The sequence below is a fragment of the Macadamia integrifolia genome, chromosome 7 (genome assembly GCF_013358625.1).
Source record: "Macadamia integrifolia cultivar HAES 741 chromosome 7, SCU_Mint_v3, whole genome shotgun sequence".
NCBI lineage: Eukaryota > Viridiplantae > Streptophyta > Magnoliopsida > Proteales > Proteaceae > Macadamia > Macadamia integrifolia.
In genome coordinates, this window is record NC_056563.1 from 26,883,725 (window position 1) to 26,900,685 (window position 16,961).

At 39.5% G+C, this 16,961-nt stretch overlaps 3 protein-coding genes across 3 annotated transcripts; 2 read left to right on the top strand and 1 right to left on the bottom strand.

The window, feature by feature from the left end:
• The first annotated feature begins 204 nt into the window (after positions 1-204).
• LOC122083056 (24-methylenesterol C-methyltransferase 2) lies at positions 205-1,586 on the top strand. Its single transcript, XM_042650727.1, has one exon. The coding sequence runs from the start codon at positions 278-280 to the stop codon at positions 1,346-1,348; it is 1,071 nt and encodes a 356-aa protein (XP_042506661.1). The 5' UTR covers positions 205-277; the 3' UTR covers positions 1,349-1,586.
• A 5,980-nt stretch (positions 1,587-7,566) lies between these two features.
• LOC122083665 (thioredoxin-like protein CDSP32, chloroplastic) lies at positions 7,567-9,059 on the top strand. Its single transcript, XM_042651534.1, has one exon. The coding sequence runs from the start codon at positions 7,689-7,691 to the stop codon at positions 8,589-8,591; it is 903 nt and encodes a 300-aa protein (XP_042507468.1). The 5' UTR covers positions 7,567-7,688; the 3' UTR covers positions 8,592-9,059.
• A 6,274-nt stretch (positions 9,060-15,333) lies between these two features.
• On the bottom strand, positions 15,334-16,400 carry LOC122084235 (uncharacterized protein At1g76070-like). The gene has a single exon (XM_042652322.1). The coding sequence runs from the start codon at positions 16,250-16,252 to the stop codon at positions 15,551-15,553; it is 702 nt and encodes a 233-aa protein (XP_042508256.1). The 5' UTR covers positions 16,253-16,400; the 3' UTR covers positions 15,334-15,550.
• Positions 16,401-16,961: the final 561 nt, after the last annotated feature.

Consider the following 16,961-nt stretch of genomic DNA (forward strand, 5'->3'; position numbering starts at 1 on the left):
ACAATGATCTAAAGACTAGGCACTAGATGCGCTATGGACGCCATCTGTTGGCATGCCAGATGAATGGTGGGTCAAACCCCAAGTACAAGAGTTAATTACCACTAACTCACCTTGATATGGTTTAATATTAAATTAATTCTAATTTTCTGTTTCCCCAACCCCTTCTCTAGTTTTCTTTTTATTTAACACACTTTCCTCTTCCACCAGAATCTCGCCTCTTCCTCTCTCTCTTCTCTTCTCTTTCTTCTTCTTCTTCTTCTTCTGCTTCCATCAAATCATGGATTCTCTGACACTGTTCTGTACAGTGGTTCTTCTCGCCGGCGGTCTCTACTGGTTCGTATGCATCTTGGGCTCAGCCGAGCAGAAGGGGAAGCGTGCCGTGGATCTTTCCGGTGGTTCAATCTCTAGGGAGAAGGTTCTGGACAAGTACAAGCAGTATTGGACCTTCTTCCGCCGACCTAAGGAGATCGAGACGGCGGAGAAGGTTCCAGCCTTCGTTGATACTTTCTACAACCTTGTGACGGACATCTACGAATGGGGATGGGGACAGTCTTTCCATTTCTCCCCTTCCGTCCCTGGGAAATCTCACAAGGAAGCCACCTGCCTCCACGAAGAGATGGCCGTTGATCTGCTCGAGGTTAAACCAGGAGATCGTATCCTTGACGTCGGATGCGGCGTCGGTGGTCCTATGCGCGCTATCGCCGCCCATTCCCGAGCCAATGTGGTGGGTATCACCATCAACGAGTACCAGGTGAAGCGCGCCCGGATGCACAACAAGAAGGCAGGTCTTGATTCTCTCTGTGAGGTCGTTTGTGGAAACTTCCTGGAGATGCCCTTTCCGGAAAACAGCTTTGACGGGGCGTACTCGATCGAGGCGACCTGCCACGCCCCAAAGCTGGAGGAGGTGTACTCGGAGATCTACAGGGTGTTGAAACCAGGATCAATGTATGTGTCATACGAATGGGTTACCACTGACAAGTACAGGGGAGAGGACCCGGAGCACGTAAAGATCGTTCAGGGGATTGAGAGAGGAGATGCGCTGCCTGGGTTGAGGAGGTACGACGAGGTTGCGGAAATTGCGAAGAAGGTTGGATTCGAGGTGGTGAGGGAGAAGGATCTGGCCATGCCTCCATCCCAACCCTGGTGGCAGAGGTTGAAGATGGGGAGGATCGCTTACTGGAGGAACCACGTCTTGGTTACGTTGCTGTCGTGGGTTGGGATTGCACCGAAGGGAACCGTCGACGTCCATGAAATGCTCTTCGAGACTGCCGATTACCTGACCAGAGGTGGGGAGACCGGGATTTTCACTCCGATGCACATGATCCTCTGCAGGAAGCCCCAGTCCTAGTCCTCTTAGGGTTTTTTTTGCTTATTGATTAACCAAGCAATTTCCAATCTTGCTAGCGAAAGTGGATTATTACTGATGGAGGTACCGGTGCCCTGTCTCGCTCCCTTAACCACTCTGTTTCTAGTTCGTCCCCCACCACATCTTCCCCTTTTTTTTGTGTTAATTTATTTCATTATTATCTTTGATGTACTTCTTCTTCTTCTTCTGGATTAATTTTGTGGTTGGATTTCTTTTTGTTTTTCTACTGGTTATGGATGTGGTGAAGGTTGAGGGACGGAGAATTGAACTGAAATGAAATGAACTTAACTGTGGAAGGAGATGGGGACTTTTTTTTTTTTTTTTGGAATTGTAAAATTTTGAAACGTTTTTAAGTTTGATTTGATAAATTTTGGTCTACGGTTGTGGCTGTACAGTTGTGAATCTGTGATGTTTGGTTGTAGACTTGTAACAGATGTAACCAGCTATAGGGGATTTAGATAAATCAGGAGGGTTCTTATAAAAATCTAATTTTATTAACCCTAAAGAGTTCCATTTTTGACTCTTTCGTTGCTTTCTGAGAGAGCTGGTTTTGGATTATATGCCGACTTCCCCAAATTTCCTGTCTGTAACTCTTTGAGGAGTGAGGATCCTGAACCCACACACCCTTTACAGGGCTTTGCAGGTTGCAGCAGCACATAATAAATCTGAGAATGTTTGAATCTAGGTTACATGATTCATGAATCTAGGTTACATTATTCAGGTTTTGAACTTCGAACTGTGAAAGTATAGATTTTTTTTATTCATTTTCCATTTTTATAGGATGGAAGGAGACAATGTGAGATCTTCCCATATATCTGCCCTCCTGTATTTCTCCAATCTCTAGGGAGGAGGGAATGCATTTTTTTGGTTTAGGTTCACACTTCTCCTGGATTAATATAAGATACGGTTCAGTAACTATTGGAATAGGAATAGGAGTAGGAGTAGGAGGACCACTAAACGTACACAGAATAAGACAAAGAGGGAAGAGGGGGGTAGGGCGTGGAGCTGTAGTTGGAGTGGGACACACGACACTAGTCACAGGACTCACAGCGCCACAGTTTCCCTTCGTAAATAAAACAAGAGAGGGAGAGACTCTTGAGTCACCGACGAGGCTCGTCGGTAAGTGGTGGTGTGTTTTTTGTATATAAAATATGTAACGTCTGTCACTTGCCCCCAATTGTATCTGAAGTATATTATAACGCAGGGGATATTTCCAGCATTTGCCAGCTGGCGTAGAGCACCGACGTTTCGCCATGTGCTCCAAAGTCAAAACCAAACGAAACAAATATTAAGAAAAAGGTGGTACGCCTTGGCTGGGCGACCTGATTGTGAGAGAGAGAGGGAGAGAGAGAGAGGAAGTTGGAGAAGGCACTGCCGCATGGGGGGCCGAAGAGGAAGGAGACCAAGGGGTAGGATGGAGAAAGCCAGATGAGGGGCAGGAGATCCGGCCGTCCGCATGTAGCAAGTTAACAGGATGGATGGTGAGAACTGAAAATTACGCAGTTTTATCCCGAGAATGTCGAGATAACGTTATAATGTTTTCTCAACAAATTATTAAAATTAAAAAAAGAAAAGGGGAAATGAGCACCCCTGGTCGTGCGGGCCTTCACACCCTGATAGGCAGTTGGATCTTTACTGTCATTCATTGTTAGCTGCAGAGGATTTGAGTCCATGTTATTATCCATGTTCACCTTCACTGGGCCCATATTGGTCTAGGGGCCGGTCGTCGTTTTCGATAACTACGCCGAAAAGCACAAGGGAAAAGAATTGAAGTTTTGAGGTCGGGTATCAAGGTCCTCGTATAAAGGCTGTAATCGGGCCGAGAGCAGCCTATGAATTTTTTTTCTTACCCCAGATGTGATTGAAACAACTGGTTCATACATTCAAATGGCATGGCCGGGATAGGTTGGGTTCAATACTAAGGCTCAACCCAGACCAATCTGGCCCGATTATGGGCTTAAAAATCGCAATCCTTATACAGCCCATGGGCTAGAAGCCCACCATAGTGTGTTGGTCCAACAGCTTTTTTTTTCCCTTCTAATTCACCACAAAGTTCTTCTAGTGGTATTATAATTCTTAACTAAAATTGGGAAGTTGCTGAAGTATGGCTTACGTACGTTAAGTTAGCCTATTAATAGGAGGCAAGTTGTAGGTGCCACATGGTAACTTCAAACTTCTAAGAATTTAACCTAAATGGATTGTTAGAGATGGTTAAAAAGAGTTTAAACTTGGTTGAAATAGTCAAGGAATGAATATAACGGTTTGACAATTGGAAATAAATGGGGAGTTTTAATACAATACTATATGGTTGAATTTAAACACTAAAATTGACATGTGGCCAATCCGTGAGGTGAACCAATGGTTTAGATCAGCCATGTGATCTATATATGTGCCCATATTGCGTGCAAATTGTGAGTCCTACACAATTGCCTCTTTTTCGTTTAATATTTTTTTTTGGGGTGGGAATAGTTATCGATGTAACAATAGAATATAATGTTTTAAAAAATCACAGGATAAATATGAGTCATCTATTGTTATATATTTTTTTATAAACTTAAATTTTTTATTTCCACTTAGAGTTGCATGCACAATAAAGTATAGAGTATTGGTACATATGCATGGATATACACCGTTATTTGATTGAATTAGACTTTGAGAATGACACATGGTTAATCTGTTGTAACTCGGCAGTCACTGAGAGGGGGGTGATTTAGTGAGTCCAATTTTGATCCCTTAAAACCTATCCTATGTTTGGCTAAGAAAAACCTGATATACCTGTCCCTGTTTGCACACAGTCGTATGCACACTTAACCTCTCATAGACACTTCTAAGTGTGCACACCCATTCCATATTCCATGCACTTCAATATAAAATGCAAACAACAAGCACCCACAACACAGGTGTTTATGAGGTTCGGCAATTTGCCTACATCCCCGGAGTAGTGTCTGTAAAGCTTCGTACCTACTCAATACACTACTTTTGACTGCACCCACAATCGAGAGCATCCACACCCAATTTTTTCAAGCCAAAGCTGAGATGACACTCGCAGTGCTTGTACAATGTGTAACACCCACTACACGGGAGCACCCACTCTCAATGCTTAGCACCCACTAAGCACTCAATAAAGAATACAATTAAATTGGGCTTATATAAATGCCCAACAGTCAAGTTTTGCCTAGCATATACATCCACAACTAGCTAGCATGCTTACAGTTCATCCACAACTAACCTAGCATGTATACATTCATTCAAAACTAACCCTAACATATATACATGTATATAATGTAAATCAAAGGTTAGAGAATCTCACAACTGATTGCCTGAGATGACTGAAAACTTGTACTGACAAGTTTGGTGCTTACACCTTCTCTTTCCTTGGCTTCTTGCTCTTCAAAGCAAACACATCATTGCTTTCTGCTCTTCCTCCTTGGCTTTGAGTTAATGTATCATTAACACACCTCAACCACCTCTTTTACCTCCTTTAATGGCTTAAGAACATTTATCATCAAGTATTAATGTTCATTCAAGGACCAACAAAGAGGGGGAAGCTTCTCTTGCAAAAACTGTACCCTTCCTTCACTCAAAACTCATTTTTTTTTTACTTCCATGGTGTAGGGCTTGAAAAAACAAAGAAAATGCAACTTGGTTCACCCAAATCCGAGTTAAAATGAGGGAGATATGACCATTTGAAGTTGGAGCAATGAGATAGCCTGAAATGAAATCTTCGTAGGAGTGGCGTAGGCTACACCGGCGGCACGCGCAACAGGGGCGCAAATATGGCCGTAGATCTCATCAAGGAGAATCTCTTAATCTAGACCGTCCGATTAAAATAACGGATAGTAAATCTCAACCACAAGATTTGAATAAAATAGTCAACTACTGACGTCATGTTGACGTCATCGGTCAGCATGCACTTTTTGTTGTCGATCTTTGATTGGTTGCTTTTCTGGATTTTAAGGGAGCTTGTCTCCCACTCACAAAGTGAAAGGTTTATCGACCATTGGATCCGAATCTTCCATGATAGCTTTAATCAGATCTTGAGATCCTTAAGATCGGAATCTTTTTTATACTTTCTATGCACGCATCAAACACCACAACATACCTTGATAAAGTGTAGTGCCAGTGCATCAAGGATTATGTACCTAACCAATCAAATCCTACGAGAAAGCATCTATCTCGTCCATGTCAGCGCAAAATTTCAACAGCCTTTGGATGGGCATCAAGCCTACGTGGTCGAATCTGGACCATCTATTTCACTTCCCTTTACTCCTCTTTATTACAATCAAGCCCTTGCCTCCATATATATTTCAGTGCTTAAAGACCCCTTGCAACTCAGACCTTCAAAATCTTAAAATTACACAAAAACCCCTTCAAATTTCAAAAATAAATTCCAAATAATCCACCCAACACCGAGAGCAACTGATGGATTTTTGATTTGAATTTTTAAATCGGCTTTACGGAAACACTTATAACTTTTTCATACGATATCCGCTTGAGATGAAACAAAGTGCGTTGGAACCGTAACTAGATGCTCTACGACTTTCCAGAAGACTCAATCATCTGACTCATTTATATAAAAAGACAAAATTGCCCCTAGACCTTTCCAATAACGTATCTTTCTCATATGGAATCGGAACGCTATGAAATTAGAACCGTTGGAAAGATAGGATTTTTTCCATATTATTACGTGGAGAACACTTCCTTTAAAAAATTCATCTTCAATGCTGAAACTGCCCTCGACTTCCACAAATGCCGTAACTTCTTCATACGGTATCGGAATGCGACAAAATCAGATCCACTAGACTAGATAAATTACAATATATATTTTTTATGAAGAAACAATCTTTCAAAAATGTCATTTTTACTGCTGAAAATACCCCCGATTGTAAATAAACCAATTTTGCCAGTTTTGACCCAAAAACCCGCACCACATACTAAGGATGTTTCAAACCATTCCATGCATATCAAGTAGTTCTATTATCTCATCGGTGACACTAGACACTGTCATGTCATCATTTTCATTTACATCACCCAAATTGGCCACATCATCATCGCCACGTGGTCGAGTTGCCAACAAGGACAACCATAAAACAACATAATCTAGATTATATCCTCCTTATCTAATGGTTGAAATAGACAAATCATTTATCAACGTGGCAAGATAGATATCATGTGATATTTGGAAAAAATAACATACCATTATTGCAATAATTATTCAGCTTTTTTCCGAAATTTGCTAAAGGCAAGTGATTGCAATTAGTAAGGGTGTAAACTGGCTAGGTTGAGTCTGTCTCTATTGAGTGATCTCCCTTTTCCTTAGCCAATTCCAACTAATCACCCTTATTCATATTCCAAAAGTTTCGAAACTATTGGACTCTTAGAACAATGAGTCTCATCGTTAACTCTCGTCCCTACTAACGAAGGTTCTAAATATCATTTATGAATTTCATCATAGAGTCAAATCTAGTGACTGAAGCTCTCTTCACCATGAGTCATGGACAACTTGATCCAAAAGTAAAAAAATTGGGAGATGAAGGTGTAAATCCAAAATCAAGTTAGGAATTGAACGGCTCAGACCATATCATGAAGTTTTTCCTTATCATTTGAACTAAGAAATCAAAACCTAATGGATAAATGAGAGATTGTTGTAGGAAGTCATGGTCAAGAAGAGAATCTAGCCCCACAACCAATATGTTTCATTTCCAATCATCCATTGTCGTCAAATCATATAAGAAAGCCAAATAGCCCAAAGTCTGAATCTCCCCACCACACACTTGGGTTATGTTCAGATGGCAAGAAACGGATAGATGAATTCAGGTCTCTTTTTCTCTTTTTTTTTTTTTATATTGCCAAGCAAATACATCCTTAAGCTGTGTTTGGTAATCAAGAAAAGAAAATAAAAAAATATATATATAATTACACAATAATTTTTTATGTGTCTATCATTACTCAAATTCAAAATTTTTAAAATTTTTCTTTTTTTCTTCTTTTTTTTCTTCTTTTCTTTCCTTCTCTTGATTACCAAACATGGCCTTAATGATATTTCCTCCCAAAAAGAGAATATGCAAAGTACCTCCTCCAAGGTGCAATAAGTAGAAAATCTACCCAAAATACTCCAAATCTGGATAATATTATCCACAAATCAAACGAGTGGACATCCTCTTCCACAACAATAATATCCAGTGTCCACCCTCACCCTCTCCTCTTCATTTGTTGATCTTTGGACCCTCATCTCCAAAGACCAATCACAATTCACACCCAACCCTTCCTTACTTTCTCCCTCTATCTCTTCAATTCCTCAAAAACCTACCTTAACACTTCCATGGCTACAACAGCAAACTTCTTGTCTAGTCTACCTTCTTCTCTTTCAACCTTCCCCAAGACAGACCTTTCTTTCAGTTCCTCCACTCTCCCTATCTTCCCCAAGCCCAGATCACTAAAAAGACTAGAAACAACCCTTACTACTCAAACCCACCACCACTTCATTGTTAAGGCAACCACAGCCTCTGATACCCCCAAAGTAGAGAGTGATGAACGAGTACAGAAGGTCCATAGCATCGAAGAGTTTGATGAAGCTCTTAAAATGGCGAAAAATAAGCTCGTCGTGGTTGAATACGCCGCCAGCCATAGCCATAAAAGCAGCAAGATTTACCCTTTCATGGTGGACCTAAGCAGGACCTGCAACGATGTTGAATTCCTTCTTGTGATGGGTGATGAGTCTGAGAAGACTATAGAGCTCTGTAAGAGAGAGAAGATTGATAGAGTTCCTCACTTCAGCTTCTACAAGAGTATGGAGAAGATCCATGAAGAAGAAGGCATAGGCCCTGACCAGCTTGTAGGGGATGTGTTATATTATGGAGATAACCATTCTGGTGTGGTGCAGTTGCATTGTAGAGAAGATGTTGAGACATTGATGGGGGAACATAAGATTGATCATAAGCTGATTGTCCTTGATGTGGGGTTGAAACACTGTGGGCCCTGTGTTAAGGTGTATCCAACGGTGATTAAGCTATCTAGGCAGATGGCTGATACGGTTGTGTTCGCGAGGATGAACGGTGATGAGAATGATAGCTGCATGCAGTTTTTGAAGGACATGGATGTTGTTGAGGTGCCTACATTTTTGTTCATCAGGGATGGTAAGGTCTGTGGGAGGTACGTAGGCTCTGGTAGAGGTGAGCTTATTGGGGAAATTCTTAGATACCAGGGAGTTCGTGTCACTTATTAAGAATCTTAGTAGCAATAGAAACTGGAGTTTCAAATTGGAATTTTCAGTTTCTTTTGTTTCTTTGTCTGTATAACTCAAAAGACTCAAAAGTGAAAGGGTACATATTAATAATTGCTCATCAGCCCATATTTTCTACTACTAGTTCTATTCATCACCTATGATGATTGGGAGATCTGGGATACAAGTTAGGAGAAGCCCATGTTGGGGTATGATGTCTTGTATTCCGTCAGTTTCATTTGTGGATTGATTCTGAAGGATTGTAAGACTTGAGTCCTAAAGCTCCATAATAGAACTACGTGGGTATTTATGTAATATATATGCCTATGTCACTTTTTACTGTATATTTGAAGAGAGAATGTTATTCTCTGTAATCTGAAAGAGGTGTGAGGATGAGCAGTTGTAATCATATTTTCGTCAAATCATGTAAGCCTTCATATTTACATTGTGTGATTGTTTCTTTGAGACTTCCATTGGTTTCCTGCATCGTTATAAAAATTCGTTTTTCTACAACCCATGTCTATCTTCTCAAGTTTTTATTGAACACAACCATGGACAGTAATTATGTTCATTTAAAGCAAAAGTTTTCCTCAGGTGATTATAGACTTAGGGTATAGTTGGGAACCTTAGGTTATGCAGGGATCCTTAAATCTAGATTTGTCTAATTAATGTAATATGTTGGCAACCTATTAGGAGTATGTGATACATGTGAAACCATTCTTCCAAAATCCTCTTCGGATGACAGGTTTAGTGGAGCAAGATTCCTGGTCTACAGACCTTTATTGTGATACATGTTCCAAGCTAGGCATTCTATTCCCCTGAAACCCTGAAATCCATCTTACAGTAAGGACTAATTAGAAACACTAAACCTGTACAATGTCTCAAAAGATAAAACTCAATTTCAACTTCTTATAAGGTCTAGTACTATGGTTGGACTAAAATAGCTCCCTGGAAAATTATAACTAAAGCAAGAACCATAGTAGGTAGATAAGAAGAAGAAGCAGAAGAAGAAGCAGAAGAAGAAGAAGAAGAAGAAGATCAGACAATCGCGAATTGCGGGCAGCACAATCATAGGAAATTCGATTCCATACCCGATTCAATGAATTCAAACTATTCCATCTTCCTTAAGCAACCACATATTGAATCTGATAAGCTGAGAAATAAACAATTCACATATTATTCTACCACTAACACATCATTTTATTTCATTATCTGCGCAAGAATCGGATTTGCATGTGAGGAGTTTGGAGATGTTTAATTAACTAACTAAAATTTGTCTTATAAGGACACTTCACCGACTTCACCTACATGTAGAGCAATATCATTCTGTAAGTAAAGGATTTCTGTTTCAGAGATGAATCAGTATCTATTGAGGTCCAAAAACTACATTGTTTGACTCTTATAAATGCTTTAGATGTCAACTGAAGGCAAGGCTAGAATTGTGGGCATTTTGGGTCATAAACCAATGAATTCGAATGTTATTTTACTCTTCCTGGAATTAAAAATGGAGAATCTATGAGTATTCTTTGTTTAACTCAAAACCCATCTTGAAATAATCAAAGCCAATAACATGATTGTCTGTGTGCGCCCCTAGATCCTCTGGACATCGTTCATGAACTTGTATATATATATATATATATATATATACAAGTCCCTATTGCTTAGGAGCTCAAAGAAAACAAATAAGCCTTGGAGTTGAGGCTGATAGAAGCAGAAAAGGCTTCTTCTCCAAAGAAAGATTTCCATCTTTTGAGAGTTAGTAATCAGAGACAATGAGGTGCAATAATATATTGGAGTCGATTACTCAAGTAGCTCAAGTACATGGTGGAAGCGTTGTTTCTCGCTGCAATGAAGGCGGGGTCGTGAGGATGAAGATTATGGTGAGGAAACAAGAAGTGAAGCAGATGTTGGCAATGATGGGGAGTGGTGAGAGCAACACCCACCAAGCATCTGTGTCATTAGAACAAAGGTTGCAGGCCATGAGGAGGAGACATCTTAGGAGAGTGGAACATGTAAAGGAGAAAGGAAGCCCATGGAAGCCTGCTCTGAAGAGCATCCCTGAGGAGCATTGAGCCCCATTTAGGTTTTCCACACTTGTGCAGAGTTGAAACAGAACATGCTTGTTTAATCTCTTTGGACTTTGTAAAGCTAGATTTCCCTCTTGTTTAGCTGTTCCCTTTTCCATTCTTCTGTAGATTAAAGTCCTAATGTTTGTTGCTCATGCTTTAAGGTGGTATACATTTTGTTCTTAAGTTACTCTCTCTCTCTCTCTCCCTCTCTCCCCGTTTAGGTGGAGAGAGCTCCACAAGTATATGAAGGCACCAAGGAGCCGAAAAAATTGTTGTGAGACTATAACTTTACAACTCCTAATAATCCCACTCCCATGTAAGTGGAATGGGACGTTTCCGTACGCTTGGAAAGATAATCCAGGCGAAAAAAAACAAGGAACAATTGGTTCTGATACCATGTTGAGCATGGCAAGCAAAGAGAGATGAAAAACAAAGAATAGCAAGAACAGAAAACCCAGATCTGTATACTTTTTTCACTATCACTACAACTCTCAACAGAAACAAAACAGGCATAACACTCCCCAATCATAACACTTGTTGCAGAAACTTCATCTTTGGTTGCTTCATTAAGATTATATCTAGAACCATTGATAAGTAAGAGGGAGTTGTCAATATATTTACAGATGTTTATGGCCTTCTATCTCCACTATATATTTGATTAATAACAGAAAATAAGTTTGCTCAATAACAATCACAGGGAGCCCATATAGTTTTAATGTTCCTTGCCTTCCAGATTGTTGAGAAGAAAAACTTAAACCTTCCTAGGGACTATATGCTTGACACCATTTATAATATATATTGCAAGCTCTGGTATTCAGAACTGAATTCTGATTTCTTTTGGCAAGTAAATTGGAATATATAGATAAGAGTTCAAGACAGAATTCTGTTTTCTTCACCTAATATATATATATATATATATAGACTCATTAATCATGAGTTCAATCACATTAGAGAATGGTCAACAATATAAACTATGAGAACTTGGTTTGGCCCAATGATTACTTTGAACTGAACTGATTTTGCCTTCATTTTCTTTCTGGCCTAGATTTTGAGGTTCATATTCCCAAAATTATTGGATATTTTGTTCATAAACACTCCAACTTTGTACTAATTAGGAGTCTAAGAAGGGTTGATGAGAAACAGGGCAGCGCAACCGTTGACCTTCTTTCTTTTTGTTTTTTAAAGAAGAAACACAATGTAAATTATATTTTAAAAACCAGATACAGAATGAGAATATACCCATAAGAACAGCTGAACTACTAAAACAAATCAATAACCATTGTCATTAACCTCATCATGCAATAGATGCCAATTATTCGATTTCCTAAGAATGTTGAAGGCCCGAAGCAGACATTCAACCATATATTCAATCTCAGAGATAAACAATTCAACAATAGAAGTGCACATTATTGGATTGGAGTTCAACGCAAAAGCAATTATCCTAGATCGGATGTGAATAGCACGATGTGGGCACTCTCTCCTTATTGGCTAGTTTTTAAGGATGAGTTTTATCCGAATTCCATTAAGTATCATTCTTTCACTAATTAACTCACCATTTCATTTCATTTCATTCTGTGTAAACATAATTTAGTTAAACTGGATCAGGTTCAGATTGGAGTTGGATTCACCCAAGTTGCACTTGTATGTCCTTATTAATATAATGCAGTGCATTATAGAGCAAGGTTTGGGTCTTTGGTTTACAGGTTTGTTCATTGGTGTATAGCTTCTTAGTTTTGCCTGCTTGCGGAGCTTTTTGTACCATAAAAATAAAGTTAAAACACGGTATTGAAAGAAAATTTCTTTCACCTGTAGGGGACAGTTCACCGACCATCCTACGATTCATGGGGGTTTTAGCATTTTCTCCAAAATACCTTCCCGATATAAATGCCACAGTGAATGGATTTAACTTGATTCAAGATCGAGCCCACATGAAGACCACGGAAAAGTTACAGAGACTGGGCTAAGCTTTTCAGCCTGTGGGCTGGGCCATAATTAGTATTTTCATGCCCAGTGGGGCCATGCTGGTGGATCAGACTTCTCTCCAACAACTGCATCCTCTATTGCCCCTTTCGATAATCATCCAAGGGTTGGGAGGGCTTGATCACATATCTCAACACCTGTCAACACCTGAGGATGTGTGTCTAAGCCTTTCTCAGCCCTTGGCTGAGTCGTTGGAGAGCCGTGGATATTGGAGAGAATCCTAATCTTTGTTGAGTTTGATGAAGTGGGATTTGATCCCGAAACCCAAAAACTAGGGTTATTGCAGGTCGTGGCTGACTCTAGCTGATTCGAAACAGAATCAGATTAGATCAATCAACTAGGCACATCGGAATCGGCAATGGATCTGATCGTAGCTAGTTCTGCACCGAATAGACAAGAATCAACCATAAGTAACCTAAAAATGACAAAATATCTTTGAACCGGCCAGTCAAATTGCAAATTGCCCCAATAAACCAAATTGACCGGCCGATCCCGATTCCTTGAACCCGTGAATGGATAGGAATGAATGGAGTCTCATTGCACATGGGTACACACAATAAGAACATGCAGGCAAATGGATGTGGGTCCCGCAAAAAAGGAAAAATGTAATTTTTGGGAGAGGGGTGAGCGTTCAAGATGGTAAGTAGTTAACCCCTACTCCCATTGATCAATCAATCCACCAACCATGGATGAATAAATGAATGGATTTTATCTAATTTGTAGGGATCTGATCCTCTCCAATGATTGACGTTCTAATCACTCTTCAATCATACACAAGCATGTTTGGGACTGCATATCCTTAGGTGTTGAGATGCATGCATATTTGTGATTGGAATGTGATTGGAAGTAGCAGTGGTTGGAGAGGAGCTGAATCCAATTTGAGTGGTGCAATGCACCCAATCAGTTACCACACTCCTCCCCATTGTAGGGCGAAGACTGCAGCATGTTATAGTTGGGCTCACCACCTAAGGGTAGTTAATATTTTCTCCTCTATTTTAATGTAATCACTGATATACAAATAACCTATTAATCTGACTCTTCTCCATAGAGTCCGGGGATCACAGAGTGATATTAGGGTTAAGAGGACCCAGGCATGCGTCCCTAAGTCACCCTAGCCCTAGAATCACTCTCTAGTCCCTCACTCTAAAGAGAGGAATTAGGAATTCTATGGTAAGTCAATTGCCCTTGATCCTATTGCAATTATAGTAGCAAACCTAAGACAAGAAAAGAAGCTTTGACTTGAGAGAAGCAATTGAGTAGATGGGGACAAGAGGTATTCATGCTATCTAGAACGCTAGACATTATCATTTTCAAAACATTAACTGAAGGAAAACAATCGTTTATGGTGATAGAATGAAAAAAAGGGAGCAAAGATCATCAATTTAGCATCACTTTTTAGGGATTGGGCCATTAGCTTTTTTTTCTCAAGGATTTGTGCGTTTTCCTTATTGAATTGTTTACAATATAAAACTAGATGTCTTAGAGCCAATGTGATTGAATTGAGTTTTGTTAGTGGACCTCAAATTGGTTCTTTAGATTGGATCAGATAATAGCATGGAGCTGAATGTTGACAATGAAGAAATAACTTATAAACAAATTTAGTATAGTTGAAATGAGGATTTTGAGAGGTTGAATTATAAAATTAGAAAATATAAAATAACGAATGAACAAATTAAAACTAGTTTAGAGTAACCTTGATACATGATACAAGAAAATCGTTTGAGGTAGCATGAACATGTGTAACAGAGGCCTTTGAGTGCTGAGAGGAGTGATTTTATTTATAGATTGAATGAGCTAAAAGAGACAGTGGTATGCCGAAAATGAGTATAGAAGAGGTGGTGAGGAAAGCCATTATAGTATTTTATATTTAAGATTCAAAACTCGTGACCAATGTGTTACTGATGCCAATGGTTATTATCTAAGTGTCGAACATAGAATTCTTAGAGTTGAGCTTTATCAAAGACTCTACGATATGTTTTATATATTGTCTGACATGTCATGAGTTTTATCCAACGCAGATGTTGTTTGGTGAATGCATCGTTAACATCATCATGTCCAAATTTCATTGGATGTTAGTAATAATTAGTTTTTAGTTTCTCTTTGATAGGGAATTCCTCTTTTGGGCCTCTTTAGACAAGTATATCATAAGGGTGTTTCTCCTCTAAATAAAGGACATCTAGAAAACTTCACGAGTTCCCTTTTGTTGTTGACTAACCACAATCCTAGCTCATTCTGACGTATATAGTATGCAAGTGCAATGACTATTGAAAATGCCTATGATATTGTTTTATCTTGAAAGTTGATTCGTAAAAACCCAACTTGCACTATAGAGGACATCTACATTCTTAAGGATAGTGACTAGTGTCACTACTCAGCCCCACTGATTCCTCAAGATTTAAATCCTTTTCGATGCGGGGGTGCTATTATCAACTATGATTGTCTATTCAATTGGAATAAGACTGAGTTTAATTGTATCAAAACTACCCAAAACAATGAGGTTCAAGGCTCCAATGCAAATTCATTTCTAGCATACCCACCCAAAAAAAAAAAAAAAAAAATGGTAATCAAGTAGGAGTGATAGTTAAAATAGGAAACATTGGTGGCCTGATTATGGATCATGGAACACTTTGTCTCGAAGCAAAAAACACAACCCATAATTAATCAGTTTTTTAAGCAAAATAAAAAAGAAAGCATAATTAATCCCCGAAAGAAAAAGAAGTCTTTCTATTTGCTGTCCAAAGAAAAACTCTTTTCTATTTTGTTCTTCAATCTTACATTTTTTTTAAACAAAAAATTAAGCAAAATAAGACAAAAAAGACTACAATCCAAAGATCCTCTCATCACTTCTTGAGAGTGAATTGCAGAAGCCGAGGTGGAGCCATGGTTCTTCAGTTCTCTTTCTCTTCTACAGATTTAACTTCTTTCCTTGCCTCCAAAAGCCACTCCTCCACCAACCACCATTATGGGTGCAGAGTGAGGAATTATTACCCCATCTTCATCACTCTCTCCTCCACCACCTCTCTCCTCGTCGGAATGATAATTCCGGTCATCTGAAGCCGCCGGCATATGTGCCGTCCAATCGAAATTGGCCAGAGAATTACGACCACTTGTGAACCGCTTCATCTGACCCAAAGAAGTCGCCTTACCCTGTACCTGAACTGCTTCTTCTTCTCTATCAGGAACATCAGAATGATCAGATCTCCTAATCCCGAAAATTCTACGGATCGCCGATGAGGGCTTCTTCTTTGCTTCTCCGGGAGACGATTCAAGTTTATAGAAATCCCGAGGAGAAGGCAGACTCTTGGATTTCACAGTGTTCTTCTTCTTGTTCTTGAGCTTCTTGTGCTTGTGTTTGATTTGACCCATACAAGAGACCTTCGGGGATGTGGGTTCTGTGACATCGAAGCTACCACTCCTTGATTTCCTGCGAGCCTCGGCTGGGATAATGGATATGATGGGACCGGAGAAGCCTTTGCCCGGATTGGCCTTGAACTTGTTCCAATTCTCGGGCCTTTTCTCAGGACCAGGACTGATGGGTGGGTTATGGAATGAGACAGAGGTGGCTCCTGGTATGAATGAGAAGATTTTCCCCTTTGATCTTGCTGGTTTCTCCATGGAAGTAATCGATCAGATCGGTCTTCGCTTTTTGTTTCTTTCTCTTCTCTTTTTTCTCTCTCGTGAATCACACAAACTATAAAAAGTATAGATATAACATCATCGGGATTCAAGAATTAGAAAGACTTTGGATATAGTAATGAAAGGGACTAGTTTGTCAAACAGATCATAATAAAATCCAATTAATTATTTACAGTATTAGCTAATCCCCTGATCTACTCAGAGAGAGAGAGAGAGAGAGAGAGAGAGAGAGAGAGAGGTGTTTGGTCAAGAAAGGGATAAGGACCATATCTTGTATGCTAGTCCGCCGACCAGAAATCAATTTCTGGTTTTATCTGTCGGTGCTGAAGTCAGGACTCAGGAGAGCTTTGCTTGCTACGCCGGTCAAATGAACTGATTGGAAAAGGTATCTAAGTGTACTTACGTAAATACACTATATAAATGAGTGTTTCCTATTAGAAAAAAAAAAATGCGTATTTTCAACCGGAGTTTGGAAGTAGGATGTCCTACACTCCTACCTAATTAATTTGAAATCGGTGAGTTGCATCGGAAAAAAAAACCCCAAAACCGACTCCAGCAAGATTCGTTCTCCAAAGGTCATTTCATTTTTTTTTTTCGACAATCCAAAACTTAAAATATCCCATTATATATGTTCTAGTAAATTACTTTTCTCTTCATAGGCCATGCAATTTCCTCTTTAGTTTCCAGA